Source organism: Podarcis vaucheri (assembly GCF_965113315.1).
Source record: "Podarcis vaucheri genome assembly, chromosome: 1".
Taxonomy (NCBI): Eukaryota; Metazoa; Chordata; class Lepidosauria; order Squamata; family Lacertidae; genus Podarcis; species Podarcis vaucheri.
This window is the reverse complement of record NC_138759.1, coordinates 33,109,982-33,133,739: the sequence shown is the minus strand read 5'-3', so window position 1 is coordinate 33,133,739 and position 23,758 is coordinate 33,109,982. Positions and strand designations below refer to the sequence as shown.

The 23,758-nt window shown below is 45.2% G+C and overlaps 1 protein-coding gene across 5 annotated transcripts; it reads right to left on the bottom strand.

The window, feature by feature from the left end:
- Window positions 1-93: 93 nt before the first annotated feature.
- On the bottom strand, window positions 94-23,240 carry ABCD4 (ATP binding cassette subfamily D member 4). 5 transcript variants are annotated; one of them, XM_082233126.1, is made up of 19 exons: window positions 23,209-23,240; window positions 18,348-18,472; window positions 18,087-18,214; window positions 16,898-17,037; window positions 14,301-14,417; window positions 14,022-14,147; window positions 13,422-13,472; window positions 12,647-12,741; window positions 11,766-11,887; window positions 8,041-8,132; window positions 7,436-7,519; window positions 7,053-7,255; window positions 5,709-5,800; window positions 5,381-5,417; window positions 3,433-3,482; window positions 2,512-2,564; window positions 2,333-2,409; window positions 1,452-1,567; window positions 94-1,302 (listed from the first exon to the last, which is right to left on the bottom strand). In XM_082233126.1, exons 1-19 carry the CDS (start codon window positions 23,223-23,225, stop codon window positions 1,234-1,236), a joined length of 1,794 nt encoding a protein of 597 aa, XP_082089252.1. In that variant the 5' UTR covers window positions 23,226-23,240; the 3' UTR covers window positions 94-1,233. The 5 variants fall into 5 exon arrangements, with proteins under 5 accessions (XP_082089252.1, XP_082089251.1, XP_082089255.1 ...); XM_082233125.1 differs by lacking the exon at window positions 23,209-23,240 and adding an exon at window positions 23,038-23,087; XM_082233129.1 differs by lacking the exon at window positions 23,209-23,240 and having other exon boundaries at window positions 16,894-17,037; window positions 18,087-18,209; window positions 18,348-18,465.
- Window positions 23,241-23,758: the final 518 nt, after the last annotated feature.

The following is a 23,758-nucleotide window of genomic DNA, read 5'->3' as shown; positions in this document are numbered from 1 at the left end:
AATTGGATGCTGTGCAGATCTGGGGCCTTACCATGACTTCTTCCAGATTCTGGACTTCAAAACAATATAGGACAAGCACACACATTTTCAAGCTTTGTCTTTCATGTCACTCTTCCCTTTTATTATTCTAATCCAATAAAAAAGTCCAAATCAGTCCAAAGAAAGTAGCCCTTGCAGTTGGCATTAGCCCACAGATTCTCTGCTAGACAGCATTTCCACCTGTCTCAATGAGACACTTCAGTGAGGTCCGTCTGGACACCTGCCTCAGCTGCAGATATTAATTACTGCATGTAATATTACTGAATGTATCACAGCCTTGTCAATCACATGCCTTCCAACTGCTCTGCTGGTTCAAATGCTGACCCTCCATGGAAACTAAAGATGTGGAGGAAGTACACCAGGCTTCCTCAACCTTAGGCCTCCAGATGTTTTGGGACTACAATTCCCATCATCCCTGACCACTGGTCCTGTTAGCTAGGGATCATGGGAGTTGTAGGCCAGAAACATCTGGAGGTCCGAGGTTGAGGAAGCCTGAAGTACACTGTTGTGGTATGAAGGCCTGAGATCCTCAGCACTTTCAGGCTCCTTAAGGAACGCTTATTTAAACAAAAATAGGTTCATCGGGTGAAGGGGAAATCTGTGTATAATATATGCTTCTGGTAAACTTCCAAAACAGACATGTATTTTCACACTTGTGGGCAACCAAGAGCAAGGCACCCCCCTGAGCACAGCAGAGACAGAGATGTTCCCACACGGAGGCTCCTGGCTGTGGCAACGAGGCTGAAGCTCTAATACTGAAACAAATACATCCTTCTCAGTCTCAGATGAGAAGGATCCTGCTCCATTCACTGCCAGCACTGCTTCAATGTTATTCAAAGTTGTTTTCACTTAAAGAAGTTGCAAGGATGGAAGCAGCAAAGGCCTCTTCCTTCCTTCTGGGAGAGATCTTGAGCGAGAGACGCAGCAGTCAGAACAATGGACTGGTAGCCATTTATACAGAAAGGCAAAGTGGAGGGGGAGGAGTTTAAATCCCCCTGCTCTTTCACAGTATAAGCTGGAGGCCTTTGGGTCAAAGAAGCCTTAATGCACCTGCTGGCTTTGAAGTCCTGAAATATCTAAGATCCATGCTTCCTGTAAAAGGTGTGTTTATTTCAAGGCACTTTGGTATGTGACCCAGCTGAGGCTTTAGTTGCATTCTTTTTTGCTGTTGTCCATGACAAGTCAGGGAGTGGCTCAGTCTTTCTTTACTCTGCTGAGCTCCCATTTACCTTCTCCGTACAGGTTCAGACGCCAACTGTGAAACTGAAATGAAAGAGTAAGTACAGAAACTGAGAGCCATGGCTTTAAGAGGGATTTTGCCATCCACACCCACCCACCACTGGCCCCCTGAAAATAAAACCTTATCTGTCCCAGCAGTTCTGCTCAGACAGATTGGCTCCACACCACCCTACCTTTTCCAGGCTCTTGCGATGTCCCACGCTGACCAGAGTCATTCCCAGGTGTGCACAGATCCTGTACAGCTCATCCTCTGCATCCTCTGTGAGTGCACTGGTAGCTTCATCCAGCACTGCAAGCAAAAAAACCCGAAACAGGAATCCCCTCAATATGGCACCATTCAAGTCCCCTCCTCTTGAATAAAGTGTGACAAATTTGCAAACTGATAGCTGTTCACCAGTCGTTGTTTTCCATTACAAAAGGCAACCGGAGCATTGTCTACATACTGGGCTGGTGCAGTGGGTAGTTCTGACCCTCTAAACCAGCAAGAAAATATAAGCCAGTTACAAAGCTGAGAAAAAGAGGCAGATTGGGATGGTTAGATTAGAAGTTGTGGTGCCTGCCATCAGTAAAATCACAGGCAGTAGGGCTTGCCGATCGAAAGGTCGGCGGTTCGAATCCCCGCGGCGGGGTGCGCTCCCGCTGTTCGGTCCCAGCGCCTGCCCACCTAGCAGTTCGAAAGCACCCCGGGTGCAAGTAGATAAATAGGTACCGCTTACCAGCGGGAAGGTAAACGGCGTTCCGTGTGCGGCTCTGGCTTGCCAGAGCAGCGATGTCACGCTGGCCACGTGACCCGGAAGTGTCCCCGGACAGCGCTGGCCCCCGGCCAATAAATGTGAGATGGGCGCACAAACCCCACAGTCTGTCAAGACTGGCCCGTTCGGGCAGGGGTACCTTTACCTTTAGCCAACAGGTAGCCAATAGCCCTTGTGCTACCTTCTTCTGCACAACATACCATCTCATAACACTGGCTATCCAGGGATTGTCTGTGGTCAAGGTAAAAAGCAAAGCAGGGAGTCCCATAATTAAGGAACTCAGAAAGAAATACCTTCCTCACCTGCATACTGAGGCTGGAGATAGAAAAGTCGGGCAAAGGAGAGCCTCTGCATCTCCCCTGGAGACAGAATATCATACCTGCAGCAAAGGCAAAACAATCTGTGATTAGAACAACCTTGCAGCTCAAGACTGACCCACAGCAAATAACAGGAGCCCCACTGTCACACTAAGCAGCCTTACCAGTTCCAGTCCACTGGCTGGTCCAAGCCACCTGTCCTTGCTAGCAAATCAGACTGCATAAAAAAGAAGATGAAAAACAAATTATTCCAGCCTTGGTCAACAGGTGGACACAGCCATAAGGACATTTTCTGTCTTAATCCTGCCCACCCATTGCCAGCTGGTACAGTGGTGCCCCGCAAGGCGAATGCCTCGCAAGACGAAAAACTCGCTAGACGAAAGGGTTTTGCGGTTTTTGAGCTGCTTCGCAAGATGAATTTCCCTATGGGCTTGCTTCGCAAGATGGAAACGTCTTGCAAGTTTGTTTCCTTTTTCTTAACACCGTTAATACAGTTGCGACTTGACTTCAAGGAGCAACTCATAGCACGTGGTGTGGTAGCCTTTTTGAGGTTTTTGGTGATTTTTGAAGCTTTTTCCAAAACTTTTCCAACACTGTGCTTCACAGGACGAAAAATTCGATAGACGAAAAAACACGCGGAACAAATTAATTTCGTCTTGCGAGGCACCACTGTAATTAGTGTCATCTTGTCATTTTTGTTTTGCTCCCATGCCTTCTATATAATCATCATCGTCATCAGAACTTCTGTTGTTTTTGCTCATACAATGTACATAAACCAGGGCTTAATTTGAGCCAGAGCTCACCTTTGGAAGCAGTTTTTAATATAGTTGCCCAGGCTTTGGAATACAAGATAGCACATACTGAGAGCTACATTCATCTCAGAATTCATGGAGCCCACATTACTCTTTGGACTGATCCAAACCTCCATGGTCAAACAGTGAGGCTTCCTGGCAATCCCAGCATCCTCCTTTTTAGGAATGGCCCATAGACATTTACAGTGCACCTTGCTGAGCTTTTATAGCCACTTTCTATCCCCAAATCGGGACAGAAATCAAAGTGCATCATTTATTCCCTCGGTAACTCACCAACCCAGTCAGCTCCAAGAATCTCAGAATCCTTTCATCATCCGAAGACCCTATTGTGCAAGGAATTACATTCATGATAACAGGACTGTGGGGGGAAGGGTCACTCTGAAGATGGGTCATCAGGGGACAGGGATCTCGTTGCACTTGGTTTGGCTGCTTTGATCATGCTTTAGAAGATCTGAAAAGCTAATAGCTCAAACCTAAACATATCATGTGGAAGCCCATGCCAAGTTATCAATAGGATGTATCACCACATAATGTACATAACAATGGGAGGAAGCCAATTAACAGATGGACTTTCAGCTCAGGTGGACATCTTCTGAGCTTACTCTAGAAGTCTATCTCCTATGGGAAGAACTTTTAGGAATAGTACTTTCATCCTCTTTCTTCCTGACACCAAGGAAGGCTTTTTCTGTCAGGTGACAGAAGGAAGGAGGTGGAGAAGAAATATTGTAGTTCTTTTGGTGGGAAGCTGTAGGTGGAAGATATGGGGGAGGGGGGAAGAGACCATGACTCTTTTGCAGGTTTGGAAGCTCAGGAAGAACACACTGTGGTCGTGGAGATGTTGGGTCACAAAGAGGGAAATTACGAGGAAGGGAAACGGAGGCAGGGATGAATAGCAGTCTTAAGGGAAACTGAGACTGGGAGCAGGAAGATGTTGTCATCTTGGAGAGGGAAACTGAGATGGGTGTTGGTGTGTGGGGCAAGCAGCAGGGCACTCCATAATACTGAGTGTCAACACTGGCAACAACAAAGAATCAGAGAGGAGGAAGATCCAACCTAATCCAACCCCCTGCCAATGCAGGAAATTTTCTATTACAACATTGCTAACAGGTGACCATTCAGTATCTGCTTAAAAACCTTTAATGAACATAAACCAAACATGTTTAATCAGCATTCCTCTTGAAATCTAAAACTATCTTTGAAACATTGTTGAAACATTTGGTAGCTGGAATCTACCAAACTATCTTTGAAGCATGGTTAAAACATTTGGTAGTATTGGATTTATATCACACCAACCCTTTAATTTTGGTATCCCAATATGAAGATGTAGGCGATTGGAGAAATTGAACATGCATCTATTGGAGGAACAACTTAATCCAAATAGGGGAGTTAGTAATCACTGAGACAGAAGCAAAGCAGAAGGCCTGACAACCTACAAAGTAATTGTGGGCTTCTATTTACCATATATTAATTTGGTTTATATTCAGATGATCTTCCAGACTATGTGGAAGCAGAGAACAGATGCCTCTTTATATTGCTTTATTTAGAGAACATGTCTCCCTAGGGGCTCCAGTTGGTCTGAGAACTTCATTTTCACTAATAAAGATTAGTTTTACTTTCAGACGGCCCAAACAAAGTTAGCTTTCTCCACCACAGGGGCACCATTTGATCATCGCCAGGACTGCTTCACACATGCAAAGTACTCATTTGATCTCTGCTACATTAGAGGTTTGTCCTGCTTTCCCCTAGGAAAACCTGATTTTTACTGCCTTTTGCTCCGATTCAGTGGTAAAGGGGGGGTTTTCTTGGGGAAAGCAAGCACGGCAGGGCAAAGAGAAAACCTCTGGGATCTGTGCCCAGAAAGCGTGGGACAAGCAGAAAACTGCTCGGATCAAGCTGAAGTTTGGGCAAGACCTAATGGGTGCATATAACCAACTGAAAGGTTCCTTTCGCTTCACAGCCTCCATGCTGAGTAAGCACATGAATGGACATTTTGCACCACTCCATATACCAAACACTCGCCTGCGATGAATATTTTGGTTCAGCTAAGTTTTGCAGGAAAACAGATAAAGCTACTGAAAGACGACCCAGGCAAGCGTAATGCTGATTCATGCAGCATGGACACACACACACACACACACTGCAGAGAAGAGCAGAAGCACAGGAAAAGCCGAAACAATCTGAGCCCATTTGGGCACAAGAGTTCCAGTGCATTTCCACTCACCCGAAACTGGATAGATTTCCTTCAGAGGGTATATCACCTAAATCAAATAAACCAGACACATACTCCAAATGAGAGTCTCCACCACAGTCGTACAAAGATGGAAGCAGCCACAATACTCTCTCTGCTAAGAGCTTTCTAATAAACATTAATAGGCCTCCGGCCCCATGTATTGAATTAAGGCAGGCCATTTCCTGGCAACTCAGCTTGCAGCAATTGTAACAGGTATGTTTTTTATTTATTTTTAGAATTGCCACTGTCACCAAACTAGTCTGTGGGTGGGCAGAGGACCACCCCCCACCCCCAGGAATCTGGCACCGAGGTCACTTACCTGTTCCCGCAGGGTCCCATCTGTGAAGAATGGCCGCTGTGGCAGGATAACTACCCCATGGGGGCCAAAGCAAGTCAGCATGTGGACGTCCCCTGCAGAGACCCAGCAGAAGGAATCATAGAGACATAAGTCTAAGATCCAACACTTCGGTAACAAACATGAACTTAACACTTGGAATTGATCTAGTCTGCGCAATCATACCCTGGCCTAATAAACCAGAATATAAACCAGCTCTGTGCACCTGCATGCAAGCCCCTTCGCTCTTGCTTTGCTCCTCCCTTCGTGCAAGTGGTGAAGCAAGCCAAGAAACCACAGGAAACCTCCCATTATATGCAAACCAGGAACTATGGTTAATAGCTTTCACACCAGGTAGGATCTGTAAGCTAACTTTAAACCTTGGCTTCACAGCTTGGTTCGCTTGAAAGCCATTAATTGTAGCTTCCCAGTCTGCCTGTAATACAAACCCATGTCTGGCTCATATTGCCCGTTGCATGACGGAAGGAGCAAAGGAGCTGTGGGCGGGTGCATGGAGCTCATGCACAACCTGGCTTAATAAGCCACAATTTGAAAGTGCCAAGGCCACTATCTCAATACTTCTTACAACAACCTTGTACAGCAGGCTAGTATAATTCCCCATATTGGGGTGGCAGAGGGGAAAAGAGAGATGGGGGTTAAGGGGCAGTGGTTTGCCTAGTTCTGCAGTGCCATGCAACATCTATGGCAGTGGCCATGAATGAATGAATGAATGAATGAATAAATGAACGAATGAATAAATGAACGAATAAATAAATGAACGAATAAACAAACAAACAATTTATACCCTGCCCCCCTGGCTGGGTTTCCCCAGCCACTCTGGGCGGCTTCCAACAAAAGATTAAAAATACATTAAAACATCAGTCATTAAAAACTTCCCTAAACAGGGCTGCCTTCAGATGTCTTCTAAACGTCAAATAGTTGTTTATTTCTTTGACATCTGATGGGAGGGCGTTCCACAGGATGGGTGCCACTATTGAGAAGGCCCTCTGCCTGCTTCCCTGTAACTTGACTTCCCACAGTGAGGCAACCGCCAGAAGGCCCTTGTTGCTGGACCTCAGTGTCTGGGCTGGACGATGGGGGTGGAGATGCTCCTTCAGGTATACTGGGCCGAGGCCTCCATTAAATCTGCACTGGGGAGGGCAATATCACTAAGAACTCAAGCACAAAAGAGACTACATCTGCGTTCCTGAACAGTCCAAATGCAGCATTTGCTCCACAAACCTATGGGTAAACAGTGTTCCACCCTCCAATCTGCTGCAAAGGCCCCCTTTCACCAAAGGGATGTTTCAGGGAGGCTGATGAACTCACCCTGCTTGCTCTCCCAGAGGCCACCGAGGACACGCAGCAAAGATGTCTTCCCAGTCCCTGTGTTCCCGGTGATCAGTAGATTGTTCCCTTGTGTGACTCTCAGGTTTAGATCCTTAATGAGCAGCTTCTCAGAGGGAGCAGAGAGAGAGATTTTCTCCAGGAGGAAAGCTGTGTCGCTTGAGACGACCTCCTCTTTGGAAACGCTGATGGCATCAGTGCCCCCACCACAAGAAAAGAGGAAAGGTAAGTAGAAGGAAACATCACAGCTCAGTGGCCAAGGTGTCTGGCTGCCTTTTAGGTTCACCACTCGGTGGTACAAGAAACACCATAGCAAAAACAGGAAAACTGTCGTTCCATGCTTGATGTTAGCTAGATATACTCACCTGTTGAATTCCCATTTGCCTGGCGAGTCACAGTCACTTTGCTTCCTGGAAAGTTTCAACAGCATCTCCAGCAACTCCCCAATTCTACAAAAAAAAACCACAAGAAAGTTGCTAATCAAGGAGTAGCAGTGATGCCCCAAAGCAGCAAACTAGCCTGAAAGACAAGACCCAGAAGCCTAATCTCCACAAGGGAAAAGAAAAAGGTTTATGGACATATTACTAAAACCTGGTAAGCAGTGAATTATTGTTTGCAGGATAGTAATGGTCACCTAACGTACATAGTCTGTCACATGGGCTGAAAAACCAGCCTGCTAATTGATCTAAGAGGAAAAATTCAGATTCTCTCCGCTGCAGCAGCCACAAAGATTACAACAAAATATATTTGACATTCTATGCCTAATGGGGAAAGGAGATTCCTTGTTTGTTTCTTTTGAAAGGGTGCCACTGAAGAAAGACGGACTTAGTGACCCATACTGGGACACAGGAGTCTCCTGCATTGTTTATTACCTTTGATGGATCCATACGAAGCAGATGCTCTTTTTTTTACACACACAGGCCCTCACTATTATGACATAGGTGCCCCTCAAGCAGGCAAGAGGACTTACCTGTGTGTATAGCCAGCTACGTCAGACACAGTGGTGGAGAGGTCAATGAGCTGGCTGAAGCAGCCAATGAGGTAAAGAGAGACAAAGGCATTCTGCAAGACAAATCACACACAAGCCAAGCGTTAGCAAAGGCTGGGAAGCAAAAACATACAAGAAGAAGCTCCCACATTTTCATGCCTCAAAATCAGCTGGAGGAGTGGTTTGTCTCCCTGGCTGGTAGCAGAATTAACCATTATCTGATCCCTGAGGTGGACTGATCATTTTGCAAAAGCAATTACGTGGGTCAAAACTTTTGCAAAACCTTAGCAGTCTGATTGCCATTTTTGGTAAAGAAAAATAACACTTGGGGTGGGTGGGTGGTGAGGGTAACGGCAGGAATCTGTTCAAGCCACCTGCAAAAGCCTCCTGTTGTCTTCTAAGCTTTCAGCAAACACTGACCACAGTTAGGAGGGTAAAGGCAAAAAGAGAAGCACTGAGATTCTCAGGTTTGTTGATTTATTGCAAACGAGTAACACGGAAACACAGCTGCCCCAGGGAGCAGGGATTCTGGTACCTGGCTCACTCACCAGCAAGTACAGTGGTGCCTCGCAAGACGAAATTAATTCGTTCCGCGAGTTTTGTCATCTTGCGAGTTTTGTCGTCTTGCGAAGCACGGTGTCGGAAAAGTTTTGGAAAAGCTTCAAAAATAACCAAAGTCTTCAAAAACCTCAAAAAAAGCTACCACACCGTGTGCTATGAGTTGCTCCTCGAAGTCAAGTCGCAACTGTATTAACGGTGTTAAGAAAAAGGAAACAAACTTGCAAGACGTTTCCATCTTGCGAAGCAAGCCCATAGGGAAAATTGTCTTGCGAAGCAGCTCAAAAAACAAAAAACCCTTTCGTCTAGTGAGTTTTCATTCTTGCAAGGCATTCGTCTTGCAAGGTACCACTGTATGCATGCATGAGCTCAGCTACAAAGGGCTCTCACTGAGTAAGCCAGCAAGGGAGAAGCAAATGTATATGTATATGTATATGTATATGTATATGTATATATATATATGTGTGTGTGTGTGTGTGTACACACACACATACATACATATACATATACATACACACATAGGTAAAGGGATCCCTGACCATTAGGTCCAGTTGTGATCGACTCTGGGGTTGCGGCGCTCATCTCGCTTTATTGGCCAAGGGAGCCGGCGTACAGCTTCCGGGTCATGTGGCCAGCATGACTAAGCCACTTCTGGCGAACCAGAGCAGCGCATGGAAACACCGTTTACCTTCCCACCGGAGCGGTACCTATTTATCTACTTGCACTTTGATGTGCTTTCGAACTGCTAGGTTGGCAGGAGCAGGGACCGAGCAACGGGAGCTCACCATGTTGCGGGGATTCGAACCGCCGATCTGATCGGCAAGCCCTAGGCTCTGTGATTTAACCCACAGCGCCACCTGCGTCCCTCATATATACACTTACACACACATATATATATACACATATAAACAACAGCCTACAGCTTTTCCAATCTAGCTTCAGGCTGATCTTGCCAAGGTCCACCTTTGCTCCCACGAGGCTGCCAGACCTGTTCTAAAGAAGCTTCTTGCTGCACAGTGAGGAATGCCAGGCTCAACTATTTTTATCCCTCTGCGATTAGTTCCTGACTGTTTGGTTGGGCTAAATGGATTACGTTATGGCAGCCTCGCTCCCAGGCCTGAATTAGGCTGCATCTTGTTTACAGAGGGAAGGATCTCATGCCACGACAGATGAAGCAATAAATTTGCTGCCTTAACTCTCTGCACGATAAGCTTGCTGCCCTGTACCTGCAAACTCCCAGCAGGAAGGCTATTCACACATTACGCTATACACAGGCGCAGGCATCTATGTGAATGACTGCATTGCATGGTGAATTTAAAATTCAACATGTGGACTAAACTCCTTAAAAATGTGGAGTACAGATTGAGTGTGCTTCTGTGTATGCACCTATGTATGGTGGTGTGCAGTGTTTTAGGGGGCTGGAGCAACACACACCCTGTGGGAGAGTTGTGTGCTCTTGCTGGTCTCCTTCCCAGCTTCTACTTGGGATATCAAGGGACAGCATCCCTAAAAACAGTGCCATCTCCCCAAAAGACCAATAAAACCGCCACCAGTAGTGTTTGAGGTTTCACATTTGTTCTCTCTTTATGGTGGTCTGGCCCTGTCTTTGGACGGACTTGCTCTTCATCACTTCCAATTACTACTTATTATTTACTATTTCTTAAATTTCTATGCCGCCATTCATCCGAGGGTCACAGGGCCGGTTACAATATAAAAAACACAACAATACATAACATAGCAACAAGCGAAAACAATCGTTTTGCCTGACGCCAAAAGATATGTAACAAAGGCTCCAGGTGGGCTTCTCTGATCCTTGTATTGTATTGTATAAATATAAGTTTGTAGGGAGGTAAAAAGAAACTATATAAGAAATATGTAACTGTGCGGTGTAAGGTCATGGATAGATAAAGTACAGTGAGATTAATTGGAAGTCATTTTTAATTTTCTTCTCTATAAGTTTTATAGTACCAGGAGTGCTATACCAGTACCAGGAGTATAAATGATGATAGTTATATTAATCTTGTTGTTTCTTATAGCATGGTTGTTTGTTTGATTCTTCTATTATTTGTGTTGGGATACTGCCAGGGAGATAAAGTCCATCATGGCCCCAAGCTGTGTGCCGGACGATCCATCGATCTCCCGTAGGCACGCAGTATCATCGATTAGCGACATGAGTTTCTAGAAAATATCTTGCCACATTCCAGAGCTCATGCACACTCTTATCAGCAGATAATTGACAGCAGAAGTCGCACTCAGGAGAGCATTATTTACAAGCTTTATTCAGTGTTGATCAGAACAGAGAAAGACATGACTGTCTGCGTCAGTGTCTCTGACAGAGAGAGAAAACGAAAGCAATAGCAAACATAAACATCCTGTGAACAGGACATGCGCAGACTCTGTGACTCACAAAGCCTGCTCCCTTTTAAGGTGGAATGGAAATATCCTAACAATTTGTTTGTTTGATTGTATGTTTGTTTGTTCGTCTGTTTTTTTTCATAAATGTATTTATTTTAAATTAATAAAGATTAAATAATAATAATAATAATAATAATAATAAAGGCTCCAGGTGAGCTTCCCTGGGGGGAGAGCATTCCACAAGCGGGGAGCCACCACTGCAAAGGCCTGTTCTTGTCTTGCCATCCTCCGGACCTCTCACAAAGGAGGCACACAAAGAAGGACCTCAGATGATGATTGCAGGGTCTGGGTTGGTTCATACGAGGAGAGGCGGTTCTTGATGTATTGCGGCCCTGAGCCGTTTAAGGCTATTATGTGGTCAAAAGCCCCATGCCAGGAAAGCATAACAGTCTGCAGTGTTAGACAGGGCAGCAACAGCTCAGAGGTGGCTAGAACACCTGAGCTCCCACATATTCCACCTGGACTGGGGGAACGTCACTGACTGCCGATCAGCTATCAGGCTACACTTAAGCTCTTGTTACTAACGTTTAAAGCGCTGAACAACTCAGGGCCAGGTTAAATGAAGGACCAATTGCTTCCCTGTAGACCAGTAAGATCACGGAGGAAATGTTACTCCTGGCACTACAGCCTACAGGACATCACAGGTCAGTGTGTAGGAATATTAGACCTGGGACCTTCTGCATGCAAAACATTATGTGCTCTTGCGCCGAGCTATGATGCTGCAAAAAGCTTACCTTGCTAACCAAAGAGCTCAGTCCTGCTGGATCCAGATCAGCATAAACTCCATTGAAAATGGGAATAGCAATCACCACATAACTCAGGATACTGCCCAGATAGTCAAAAGTGTTGATTCCAACTAAGCAGAAAAAAGACAACACAGTGGTAATGCCGGCAGATCAGTTAATCTAGGACCTCCATCTACACAGTTTATATATAGATAGATAGGTATAGATATTGATATGTATAAAATTCTTATTAGTTTTTTTGTTGTACAATTTAGAATACTCATTTAAACATCCTTAAAATATCAGTGACTTCCCTTCTCTTTCCATGGTTCATTTTGCATATCATAAATCCCTACATATTTTACATAAACGAAACCATTCAGTATTCCATTATTACATCTACACAGTTTTTTGTGTTATGTTTTAAAAGTTTATCAGGAACATATTCTCTGGAAACAAAGCCAGTTAACAGTGCTACTCAAGATAATAACTGTCAGTTAGAAGGACAATCTATTTCAGTTCAGCACTCAGTACCCAATAACAAAATGTTTAGACAGCTCCTCTGGGAGACAGAGCCTGAGATAGCAAAATCCATGAGGCCCAAAGTGCTGCTTGGCCTACTTCCTTGCTGCTACTATTCTTTCCCAGAGTTCAGTCTCAAGGCCTTGTTGTTCGGCCTTTTCAGGCACTCCCGTGAAGGCCCAGAATGACCCCATTTTGGTCTGGATTCCAGTAGAACCCATTTTCTCCCTCATTGGTTCATCAACTTGTTCTCTGTTCCCATTTGAACAGCCACTTCCCAAATGTCTTTTCTGCACAGCAGAAATCTAGAAGCTTCCTTCCCTGTGTAACGAGTGAAGGAGGGGATGAAGGAAACCAGTTCTGCTTACTGTACAACCACAGCTCCTTGCCTATCAGCTCCCTCTGGGTCTGCAGCAGGGTTTGCAGCCTGCGGTTGGTTCGCATGTGCTCAACTTCCCCAGCTCTGAAAAGCAGGACAGTAGCGCACAGTCAGTCTGGACAGTGATCATTCCCACGGACCTGGGGGTAAGATGCATGTGTGCGCATTTAGAGGATGACAAACGGGTGGTGGCGATTGGTTGCTGCATGAATACAACTTCTCCCAGGAAAGTGCGTGAAGAGGAGACAAACAACGGATACACCTAATCCACACTTTCTGAACTCTTGTGAGACGTCCAACGACAACAGTGACCTCATGTGGCAAAAAGCAGCCATGGCGTGTGTTGTTTTCCTTCTGTTTTTTCCTGCTTGCCTTTCTCCCCCCACCCTGCTCTGCTGGTGTTATTCCTCCTCTTCTTGCTTTCATAACTGTGGGGTGTTCTGTGAGCCGAGTAACCGACAAACAACAACAATGGGTGAACTGGTGTGAGGGTGGAGAATAGAGAACAGAATGGATAGACATCCTGCTACCTAGCCAAATTATCAAAGTGAACTATGTAGTGATGAATACTAATCTTACACTTAAAAAACAAACAAACCTGAACACCACCAAGGTGGAGCCCAACTGGGAACAGGAGATGGGAAGAAATGCTAATTATCCAAGACGTTTGTGGGATACACTTCAACTCAAACTGTGCAACACTCGCAGGAACCAAAGGCGTCACAGTAAAGAAATACTAAAAAGTGAAATGTCCACTTACTTACCTGTAAAAAGCAGCAGATTCGGCGTTCACCCGTAGCTGCATATGCTTAAACCTGTTAAATCCAGAAAACACTTGCTTCAATGGTCATTTTTTGGGACTGAGCAATCATCATCTCTGCAAAACCCATTCTCATTTCCGCCTTAGAATGACTCAGGTCACTGGTCCACTGAGCTCAATATTATCACCAGTGATTGGTAGCAGCTCTCTGGGGTTTCAGACACAGGATCTATCCTGGCTCTACCTGGAGATGCCAGGGATTGAACCTGGGACCTTCTGCATATAAATCAGATGCTCTACCACTGAGCCAAGGCCCCTTCCCCAAACCATATACATCACTTAGGCTGGAGAGCAGACACAGAACTCTACTATAGCAAGAGACAGCAAAGGACTTAACAGCCAGGTTTATGTGTATGAACATCCTCATCTTCAGCAGCAGCAGCAGTCTATCTGGAAGTTCATATCCTAAGAAGACTTCTATAAAGGATTCTCTTAACACAAATCACAACCAGCAAACGAGAAAAGAACAGTGGCACACACATCATTTCAGACTATAGCTATTTTCAGGGTCAAACTGATCATGAGACCTGCTGAATAAACTCACCTGAAATCACCTTCCAGCTTCTCCTGCTGCACCAGCTTTGAAACAATGGGGCTCATTAGGATCTTGTTAACAATTGTGCCCATGATAAAATATCCAAAAATACTCACTGGGCCCATCCAGCCAGTGCTAGGCAAGAGAAATGGAGAGAGATTAGCAAAACTGTCAACGGAAGGCTGCCTTCTAATATATTAGAGGCTCATCTATGCTGTACTCCAGCTGGGACAAAAGCTGCCCCTAAGCATGTGGTCATCCCTCTCTCTAGGTGAAGACTGCCCTTACCTGTAAAAGCACTGATAGGTGTAGTATGCAAGCGTGAAGGGAGAGATGATGAGCTTACTGGCCATGGAGCTCAGCTGCTTGCAGAACCTCTCCACATCCTGGCTGATTCTTTGATCTCTGCACGATAAAAAGGATATTTAAATTTGCATGGACTGCTATGACAGAAAGAGCAAAGCATAAGAAAAGTTAACATGTTAGGAACAGAACAGTTCATCCACACAGAATCAGAGCTGGGTAGTTATGCAGTTTTAAGGCTTGCAAATCAATGCAATCAATTAGGTAGCTTGCAAATCAATGCTAAACAACAGCTGGCAAAAAATACCAGTTTGGTTACTGGAACAGAATCACAGTGTCAGAAGGGATCTCAAAGTCAGTCAGAAGGAGCGTCTCCGCCCCCATCGTTCTGCCCGGACACTGTGGTCCAGCACCGAGGGCCTTCTGGCATTTCCCTCACTGCGAGAAGCCAAGTTACAGGGAACCAGGCAGAGGGCCTTCTCGGTAGTGGCGCCCTCCCTGTGGAATGCCCTCCCACAGAGAACAACCACCACTAGACTTTTAGAAGACATCTGAAGGCAGCCCTCTTTAGGGAAGCTTTTAATGTTTGATGTATTACAGTATTTTAATATTTTTTTGGAAGCTGCCCAGAGTGGCTGGGGAAGCCCAGCCAGATGGGCGGGGTATAAATAATAATAAAAAATTATTATTATTATTATTATTATTATTATTATTATTATTATTATGCAACCTCCTGCTGCATGCAAGAAATCAGCTGTTACAACAGCCCCAGCCTTATCTTATAAACCTTCTTCTTGGGACACTCCATCTTCTCCTTCCTCAAATATTAGAGTCCTCCAGCAGAGCACTGATTCCACTGCTCTATACAAGTACTTGTTTTTGGTATCAGTTTGCTGCAATCACTGCTGAGTTGACATTACCCAAGAATTGGAGTAATTCAACTGCTGGTTATTTTCAGGAACCAAAAGCTGCATTTTAGAATTCCTGTTGCACAACGTCAAGTCAAATAAAGTCATTATTATGTTTGTAGCTTCCCCTTTGCAACTCCAACCTTAACCATCTCTTGCGAGTTATCTAAACAGCTACAGAACTGCACCTATAGTTGTTCCATACTATGGACAAAGCAAATCCTAATTGTGCTGCAACCCAAGGATCACACCACAATGTCAGATAGCCTGTACTTTAATGAGACGTACTTTAATCCAGTTATCAGTACTCTTCAATTTTCTTCTTACAAGCAGGTCTATTTTGTCTTATAAAACAACAGCCTTCCCTAACCTAGTGCTGTCCAGTCGTTGCAAGGTCACAAATCCCATCATCCATGTTGGCCTGGCCTGATGGGAGATGTAGTCCAAAACTTCTCGAGGGCACTAGAATTTCAAGCAATTAGTGTCCTAATGTGATTCTAGCGTTTCAAAAACCGCAAACTAAAGCAATACAGGGAAACTGTCCTCTAAAGCAGTTTAAATTTCAATAGTTTAAATAACTGGAGCCCTTTCACATCTTGCTATTGTTAGCCTCTTTACACATCTCCAATTAGACATGGACAAAAAACCCCACCCCACATTTGTTTGTTGCAGTTTGCATTTTAGTTTTAAATATAGTGGGTGGAATTCAGCATTGTGCTGGGGGGGGTGTCAATCTGTCAGGCCAAGCATTTCCACTTGCCAGACTGATTCCACCCCCCCACCCTATGTGCTGTTCTGGGGGGTTCTCCTGAACCCCCACTCAAGCCAATGGTTGGGACATTCAGTGGGAGGAGCCCAGTAGCACTAGTGGGACACACTGCACCGACCTCTGCTAACAACAACTATTGCTTTGAGTCCTGCCTGGTGGGTTGCAGCCAACTATGCCCTACTCAGAGTAGACACTTTAAAATTAATGGGCCAATGTTAGTTGCATCCATGAATTTCAGTTGGTCTACTCTGAGCAGGACTAACACTGGCTAAAACCCAGTGGCTGGAGCATAGAGCATGTACTCAAAATGTAATAATCAGCATCATAATTATAATAATTTTATTATTTATGCCCCGCCCATCTGGCTGGATATTCAAACTACTTCCCTGTGCATCTAAAGAAAAGCCCATGGCTCCCTAGAGCAGAGTTTTCCAAACTTTTCATGTTGGTGACACACTTTTTAGACGTGCGTCATTTTGCGACTCAGTAATTCAATTTTCCTAGCAAACGGGAGGTTAACCCAGGCATCCCCAAACTTGGCCCTCCAGATGTGTTTGGGACTACAACTCCCATCACTCCTAGCTAACAGGACCAGTGGTCAGGGATGATGGGAATTGTAGTCCCAAAAAACATCTGGAGGGCCGAGTTTGGGGATGCCTGGGTTAAACTAACCCCTTTCCAGCCCTGGGAGGAGCATGGGGAGCATTCGTGTGACACACCTACACATTGCAGCCAACACACTAATGTGTCAGGATGCAGTTTGGAAAGCTCTGCCCTAGGGAGATAAAAGCAAAGCAGGTCAACATATATGGGGAGCAACAAAGCCAGCCCTTATCAAGGCAGAGGGGTGTACAAAACATGCCAGAAAGTGCCAGGAGGAGCTCGAATCATGTCCAGCCACCTACGGATTATCGATTTCCTCATGCCGAATATTCAAGGTATAATACACCTGGCCCTGAAAGTAGTAGCCATGGAGGTATTCTGTGAGAGTCTTCCTCCAGCTCACATACATCAGGTTGCGGATGAACTGGTCAAAGCTCTTCAGCTGAGAAAAGAGAGAAGTGAGACTCACAATGGGGAGAGGAGATGTGAATAAGGCAAGAAAAGGCATTTATGACTACTCTTGTGGTCCAACAACTGCACTTACGATGTCATATGACATCAAGTGGGTATGTTCCCACCTTCCTGAGCGGAGCCAATCCCAACAGGCTTGCACCAAATTTAAACAGCGTGCGATATAAGCCCCACCGATAACAAATGGAATGGGCATGCGAAATTGGTGGGGCTAATTTAGCCAGCAGCCCAGAGATTCCCCAGCCATGGATTGCATGAACACATTGACCCAAATAAAGTCTTCTAGTCTGAAGGGATCCTCTGCTCAAAGCAACTGATTTAAAGCATTAGATGAATCCCCCCTTGTCCGGCTGCTGACATAAAAAGCTCTTCACAACAGCTAACAGTCCAGATGGGTTTACAGTAAACAGCACCTTCCAGAATAGAGAGTGGCCAGAAAGCAGTGCTGAGAGGCCCAAGCCAGATTAGCTTTTTCCATCGCAGCTTAGAAACTGCGAGGGAAGAGTTAGAAAGTTACTCTCTTGTTGTTATTGTTGTTTTATGTCACCCTTTATCACAAGATCTTAGGGCAGTTCGCAAGATGAAGATGTGCCTTAGAATCTTTTGAATTGCTATGGCTGGAATCGGTGACTTGATGTCCTGGCTTAACTGCACCATCCCTGGGGATAGCCACTTTTGTGAGGTAATAAAGCAGCCCAAAGCTTTCATACGATGGAAACATTACCAAAAAACACGTGATTTGTAAAATGAAGACCTTTAACAGTTGAAATAAAATAAATGGACAAAATAAAAGTGACAGTGTTAAGCACGCCTTTAAAAAGTGTGATTGGTCGTTAGCTAACGTGCTGTTTGGCCCTCAGGATACACATGTGAGGAGCAAGGCAGTATCACAGGATCATAGAATTTTAGAGGTGGGGGGGACCTCAAGGGTCATCTAGTCCAACCCTGTACTATAGCAACCCTGACAAATTGCATTGCATGTGCTCTCATCTCCTTGTAGGAAGAAGAGGTTTCACTTACCATAGAGTTCAGTAGAATAAGAATCAGTGCAACTGCTGTCACTTGCTGGAATCCACGGAAGTCTTTGTTCCCCAGAACTCCGTAATACTGGCTGGGAATCAATCCCACCTGGTAAATGACCAGCTGCTCTAGGGGAGGTAAAGGGTGGGGAAGAGAAAAAGGATGAACTCCAAGGGTGCTCCCATATACATCGACAAGAGTCCTGGCACATCACAAAACGACTTGCTTGATATCATCCTTCTTAGCCATCGACTCACTTACCCAACAGAGCAACCATGAGCAAGGTTAGGAACATCAGTACATTCTTGGAGCAGCATGCAGGAAATAAAATTTCTTGGATCTTCAGAAAACGTTGGAGAAACTGCCGGTCCAGCTGGGGCCGAGGCCTGGAAGGAACAGATTCAAAAATAGCCACGTTATCGAGCTAGCACGCAAGCCACACACAAAGGTCTGCTCAGTTCAGACTGGCTGTAACCAAATGAAATTCTGGAATCGTCCTCTGAAAACAGGAATGGGAGAGATTTCACCCCGATACTCCAATAGTAATCTACCCCACGGCAATAATGAAGAATCCTCTCTGTCAGCATGGATCTTTTCTTTGAAGGCCAGAGGTGTATCCTCAGTTGGAAATGTACTAAAGTGCTCTAGAAAAGAAATCCAGAGCTCATTATGTGGGTTCTGAGTCCATAACAGGAAGGAATCTAAGGGTAGATTCAGACAAGGAAGAGCCATGTGGAATTTTAACCATCTGATGTGTATGCTATCCTTCCTTCAGGACCTTAGTGCATAGTATGTTGGGAAGAGACTGTGTGGTGTAGTGGTTAGAGTGTTGGACTAGGACTTGGGAGAGCAGGGTTCGAATCCCCACTCAGCCATGAAGCTCTCACTGGGTGACCCTGGGCCAGTCACTACCTCTCACAGTGTTGTTGTGGGGAACAAATGAGAAGGAAAGCCGTGTGTGCCACCTGGAGCCCCATGAATAAAAAGGTGGGATAGAAATGCAATAAATAAATGAAAAGTAAAATATGTGAAAAAACTATAATTCTTCACAGTAACAAAGAGAGCCCCACACAGCCGTCTTCCTAAGCAAATGCAGGGATCAGTGGGGGAATTATTTGTTTCTCCTTGGGAAAATATAACCTGTTGTGTGACTTGATCTTTCAACTAATTTGCTGAAGCTTAAATTAAACTTCTTTGCCACAACTCCCTCCCTGCATCACACACTTTTCCTGCTTCTGACTCCAAGAAACCAGCAGCACCAGCATCTAAGGAAATGTTCCAAACAGATTTGCAACCCTTACTAGCTTTATTCTACTTACACTATTGAAATGAGAAGAACTTCAGCTTTCTTTCAAGTAGCTGAAATAAATAGATAAGCCAAACTGTGCTCGAGCTGTAAGTTAAAATGCCATTGTTACTTTCTGATAGTTCACTGGGAGGGTTTTGCTGAGAGATGCAAAACTCTTCATGGGAGATATCAAAGGATGAATACCTAAGCTTGATTCCTTTGCTTTTTAAATATTATTTTCAGCTCCTCTTTCCTAAGCACATGGGAGTGACTGTCCTGTGAATACCACCATTGTGTCCCGAGTTCTTGTTTCTGTTTCGTTATTCTCAGTGGTTGCCCTATGGCCTTACTGAGGGATCTCATTCTCTCTTTGCGTTAGCCTGATGTTCCATTGGGCATCTCACCTGCAAGTCTTCTAAACCTAAACATGATTAGGTTTCATAGCAGCCATACGATAGCCCCAGAACTCCCATAACCTCCCTCTCAACTCCAAAGCTTTCCTAATTTCTTTTCCATCTTTTCTTCCTAACTCTTGTCTCCTCTTCCTGCTTTTTCACTACACAGCTTTCAGCAAATGCTCTTTGCCTTGGTCTTTGACATCTGAGATGTGCATTTTCAGGTCCCACCCTATTTTAGTTGTTTAATTCTGAATTTTAAATTGCTATAACCCACGCTGGGACCTGTTGGTAAAGAGCAGGTACTGAATTTGAATGAGGCCAATGATATCCTTGGAGTCTGTGGGTACAATTCAACATTGCACTATTGCAATCATTCTGTCTGGGAAAACATTTCAGCTTGTCAGGCAGAACCATGTTTCCTTTTCCTGCCTGCTGTTATTCTGGGGGTTCTTCTGGCCCTGCGGAGCCAATCTGGCCGGGGAGGGAGGGGGAAGGGGGAAGTCCGATTGTACTAATGGGCCTTGTTGTGCTGGCTCCTGCTGGTGCGACTATTTAATTAAATCAGTCCCTATATTTTTATCGGGGATGATTACCACCATCAATCACAGTTAAGTGCTCACAAACAGAATATCTATTTCACCTGCAAGAAAGACTCCAGTGAAAGCTACTGCTTACTACATTTATACATAATTATGAGTGTTATGTACTAAAGTTCTCACCCTGGGCCAGCAGGGGGATAGTGTAGATAGTTTTCACTCAGGTCCACGTCAGTTATTTTAGGCAGGAAACCCTGGGTTGTTGTTGCTACAATGTTGATAGCCGGCTGCCTATAAAAACTGAGCTGTTTGCTGTTCAGTTCTGTCCAGCTTCAATAAAGAGCTTCTCTGGAGAAATCACTGTGTCATCTGCTATGTTCGCCCACAACTTAACAATGAGCACACCTGAGTGGTTATAAAGCATGCTTAATGGGCAAATAAACCACATTAAGCTATCTCGGGTACCATGTGCATTCTTAGCATTGACCATTATACTACAGCGGTGCGTCGCAAGACGAAATTAATCCGTTCCGCGAGTCTCTTCGTCTTGCAGTTTTTTCGTCTTGCGAAGCACGGCTATTAGCGGCTTAGCGGCTTTAAGAAAAAGGAAACAAACTCGCAAGAACTCGCAAGACGTTTCGTCTTGCGAAGCAAGCCCATAGGGAAAGTCGTCTTGCGGAACGACTCAAAAAACGGAAAACTCTTTCGTCTAGCGAGTTTTTCGTCTTGCGAGGCATTCGTCTTGCGGGGCACCACTGTATTTGAACCTCCTGGATGCCCTTCATCCCAGAGGTGCCCCATAATTCCTCACCTAGATTTGAAAACACTTAATGCACCCCTTAACACCCTCAAGCCACACTTTTGTAATCTCAAACATGTTGGTAGCGTATCACATTCTTCAATGCATACTGACAGGTGTAGTGCAATGTAGTGAGGCAGCTAACAGACTGAGCTATGAACCAGGAAGTCTCAGTCGACACCGGTCACAAATTTACTAGGCAATAGATTCTTAGCCTCTACAGCTCCATATGCAACACTGAGATAATAGCACTGACCTACCTTACAGGGCTGTTTTAAACATTACAAAGAAAGAACGTACCTGAAGCACATTGAGCACCTTAAGTGTACTACCTATTTACTGCCACGGGAGTGTGGTGATGACCACCCACTCAGATGGCTTTAAGGGGGAATTTGGCAAACTCAGGGGTAGTTCCTACAAGTACTTCCAGATGGGCATTTATTAAGCATTCATCCAGATTTGTTTGCAGGGAGATTAAGCAATGTTTAATGAGCATTCACTCTGATCTGTTTGCAGGGGGCCTGATATGACATTGCATTAGAGCAAGTTATCTCAAACTTCCTAGTCCATTTTCCTCATTTACTGTCCTTATCACAAAAGTCTGATCTTCTGAGGAAGCGGATTTGGTCCGCAAGACCTCCCAATCAGTTACAATTGTGCAACCTGAATTTACTGATATGCGACTCAATCCCACCCCAAAAGGGGGACAGCCTGCAACTGCCCTTTGTATTCTTTCAGACACCAGATAGAAACCCACTTTTTTTGCTGGGCTTTTACTTTAAAATGGGTTGCATCACCTTTATGGTGTTTCTAATTATCCTGTTTACATAACTTGGCGTGGACTATTTTAATGATTTTGTTTATTAAGCACTATATTTCTTTGCGTCAAAAAATGTATACACTGCTCAACTGCAAAAGAAAGAAAAAAGAACTCTCAAAGCAGTTTACGATAAAGAACTAAACAAGAAAGTTGTCGGTAAAAACAGTTAAAAACAACAATTTAAAACTTTCAAAACTAAATTAAAATGAACTAAAAACAGAATAAAACACACATCCAACGTCCTACATATATTGGGTAGGCCTGTCTATGCAAAAATGTTTCAAGCAGACCCGCAAAACAGCAGTGAAAGCACCTGCTATCAATAGGCAGGGAGTTCCGACGTCTAGCTGCTGCCACGCCAAAAAAATACAAACACGTGCACACACATATATGCATATGCATATATATATATATATATATATATATGCAGGTTTTGGTGTCTTCGGGTGTCTTCCCGTGTAAGAGTCGGGGTGTCTGGGCGACGTTTCGACGAGGTCTCACTCGTCATCTTCAGGCTGGTGCTTTCGGCTTCTTGTTACTGGAACAGAGCAGAATCTGGTGTTTGAGTTTCTATAAATACTGTTGAGGGGTGTGGTGTATAGCCTCCAACGTTCTGGGCAGGAGGCTATACAACGTTCTCTGCCCAGAACGTTGGAGGCTATACACCACACCCCTCAACAGTATTTATAGAAACTCAAACACCAGATTCTGCTCTGTTCCAGTAACAAGAAGCCGAAAGCACCAGCCTGAAGATGACGAGTGAGACCTCGTCGAAACGTCGCCCAGACACCCCGACTCTTACACGGGAAGACACCCGAAGACACCAAAACCTGCATTCCTGTACCCGTGAAAATCTACGAAAGCATATATATATATATATATATATATATATATATATATATAATATTTTGGTGGTACTGTACAGAAATCTCTAAACAAAAAACAGGGGGAGTTTTTCGCCCCTCTGCAGCCTCCGCTCCTTTTCTGCAGCCTGATTCCTAATACTGTACTGCAAACGGGGGTCACGATCCCCTCACACCTCCGCTCAGCACCCCAAACCCTCCGCCCGGCGCCCCCACCGCGCCCCTGGCAACCCGAAGCCGCGCTCACCGGGCGCTTCCCGGCGCTGCTGCCCTGGGAGCCATGAGCGAGCTGCGCCCGGACCAGGAGTGTCTCCCCAGGGGCAAAGTCCCGGCCAGCCACGTCCGAGCACCCACCCACCCGCGCGCTCCGCTATGCCCTGGCCCGCCGGGGCTCGAGGAGCTGATGAATATTCATTACCCTTCTTGATTATTCATGAGTGCGCGCGCGCGACCCGCCGACAGCAGCGACAAAGGCCGTTCCAACGCAGACGGAGCATCGGTCACCCTCGATAAGATAGAGGTGGGGCCAGGGCGGCTAGAGCGGCTCGGAAAACGGGTAGGCAGAGCGTGGCTGGAGACAAGGGAGGAGCTCAAAGTATGGCTCCTCCTCAACCAAAGAGAGGGAGAGAGAGCAACAAGTCAAACAGGTCCGTGTGTGTAGGCGCGCGTGCTCTTTCCCCTATCTCTACGGCAAACCCTGTTCATCGTGGTCTCTGCTGCTGGTGCCATTAGAAACGAAACAGGTAGCGGAGGCTCGCTGCAGAATTTCAGTTATACGTCCGGTTCCCGGTTGCACCTTTTAGGATTCTCCATGTGCGGGGCAGAAGTGGTGGAAGTACATAGAACAGCCTTATGATGTGGATTAGGAAAAGACAGGATCGCCGAGTTTCCAAAACGAACTTTCGCTGCTTAAAAACTTTCACTGGATTCTTCCTTTAAATCTGTCTATCCTCTGCCTTTCTGCACTT

Bases quoted from the DNA above. Each gene is read 5' to 3' on its own strand.
- ABCD4 (XM_082233125.1), bottom strand. From the start codon at position 23,072: ATGGCTCCCAGGGCAGCAGCGCCGGGAAGCGCCCG. The intron at 14,418-16,897 runs GTAGGTGGCTGG...TTTATCGTGCAG, and splicing joins CATGAGGAAATCGATAATCC to AGATCAAAGAATCAGCCAGG. The intron at 3,483-5,380 runs GTGAGTGGAAAT...CTTGCACAATAG, and splicing joins GGAAATCTATCCAGTTTCGG to GGTCTTCGGATGATGAAAGG.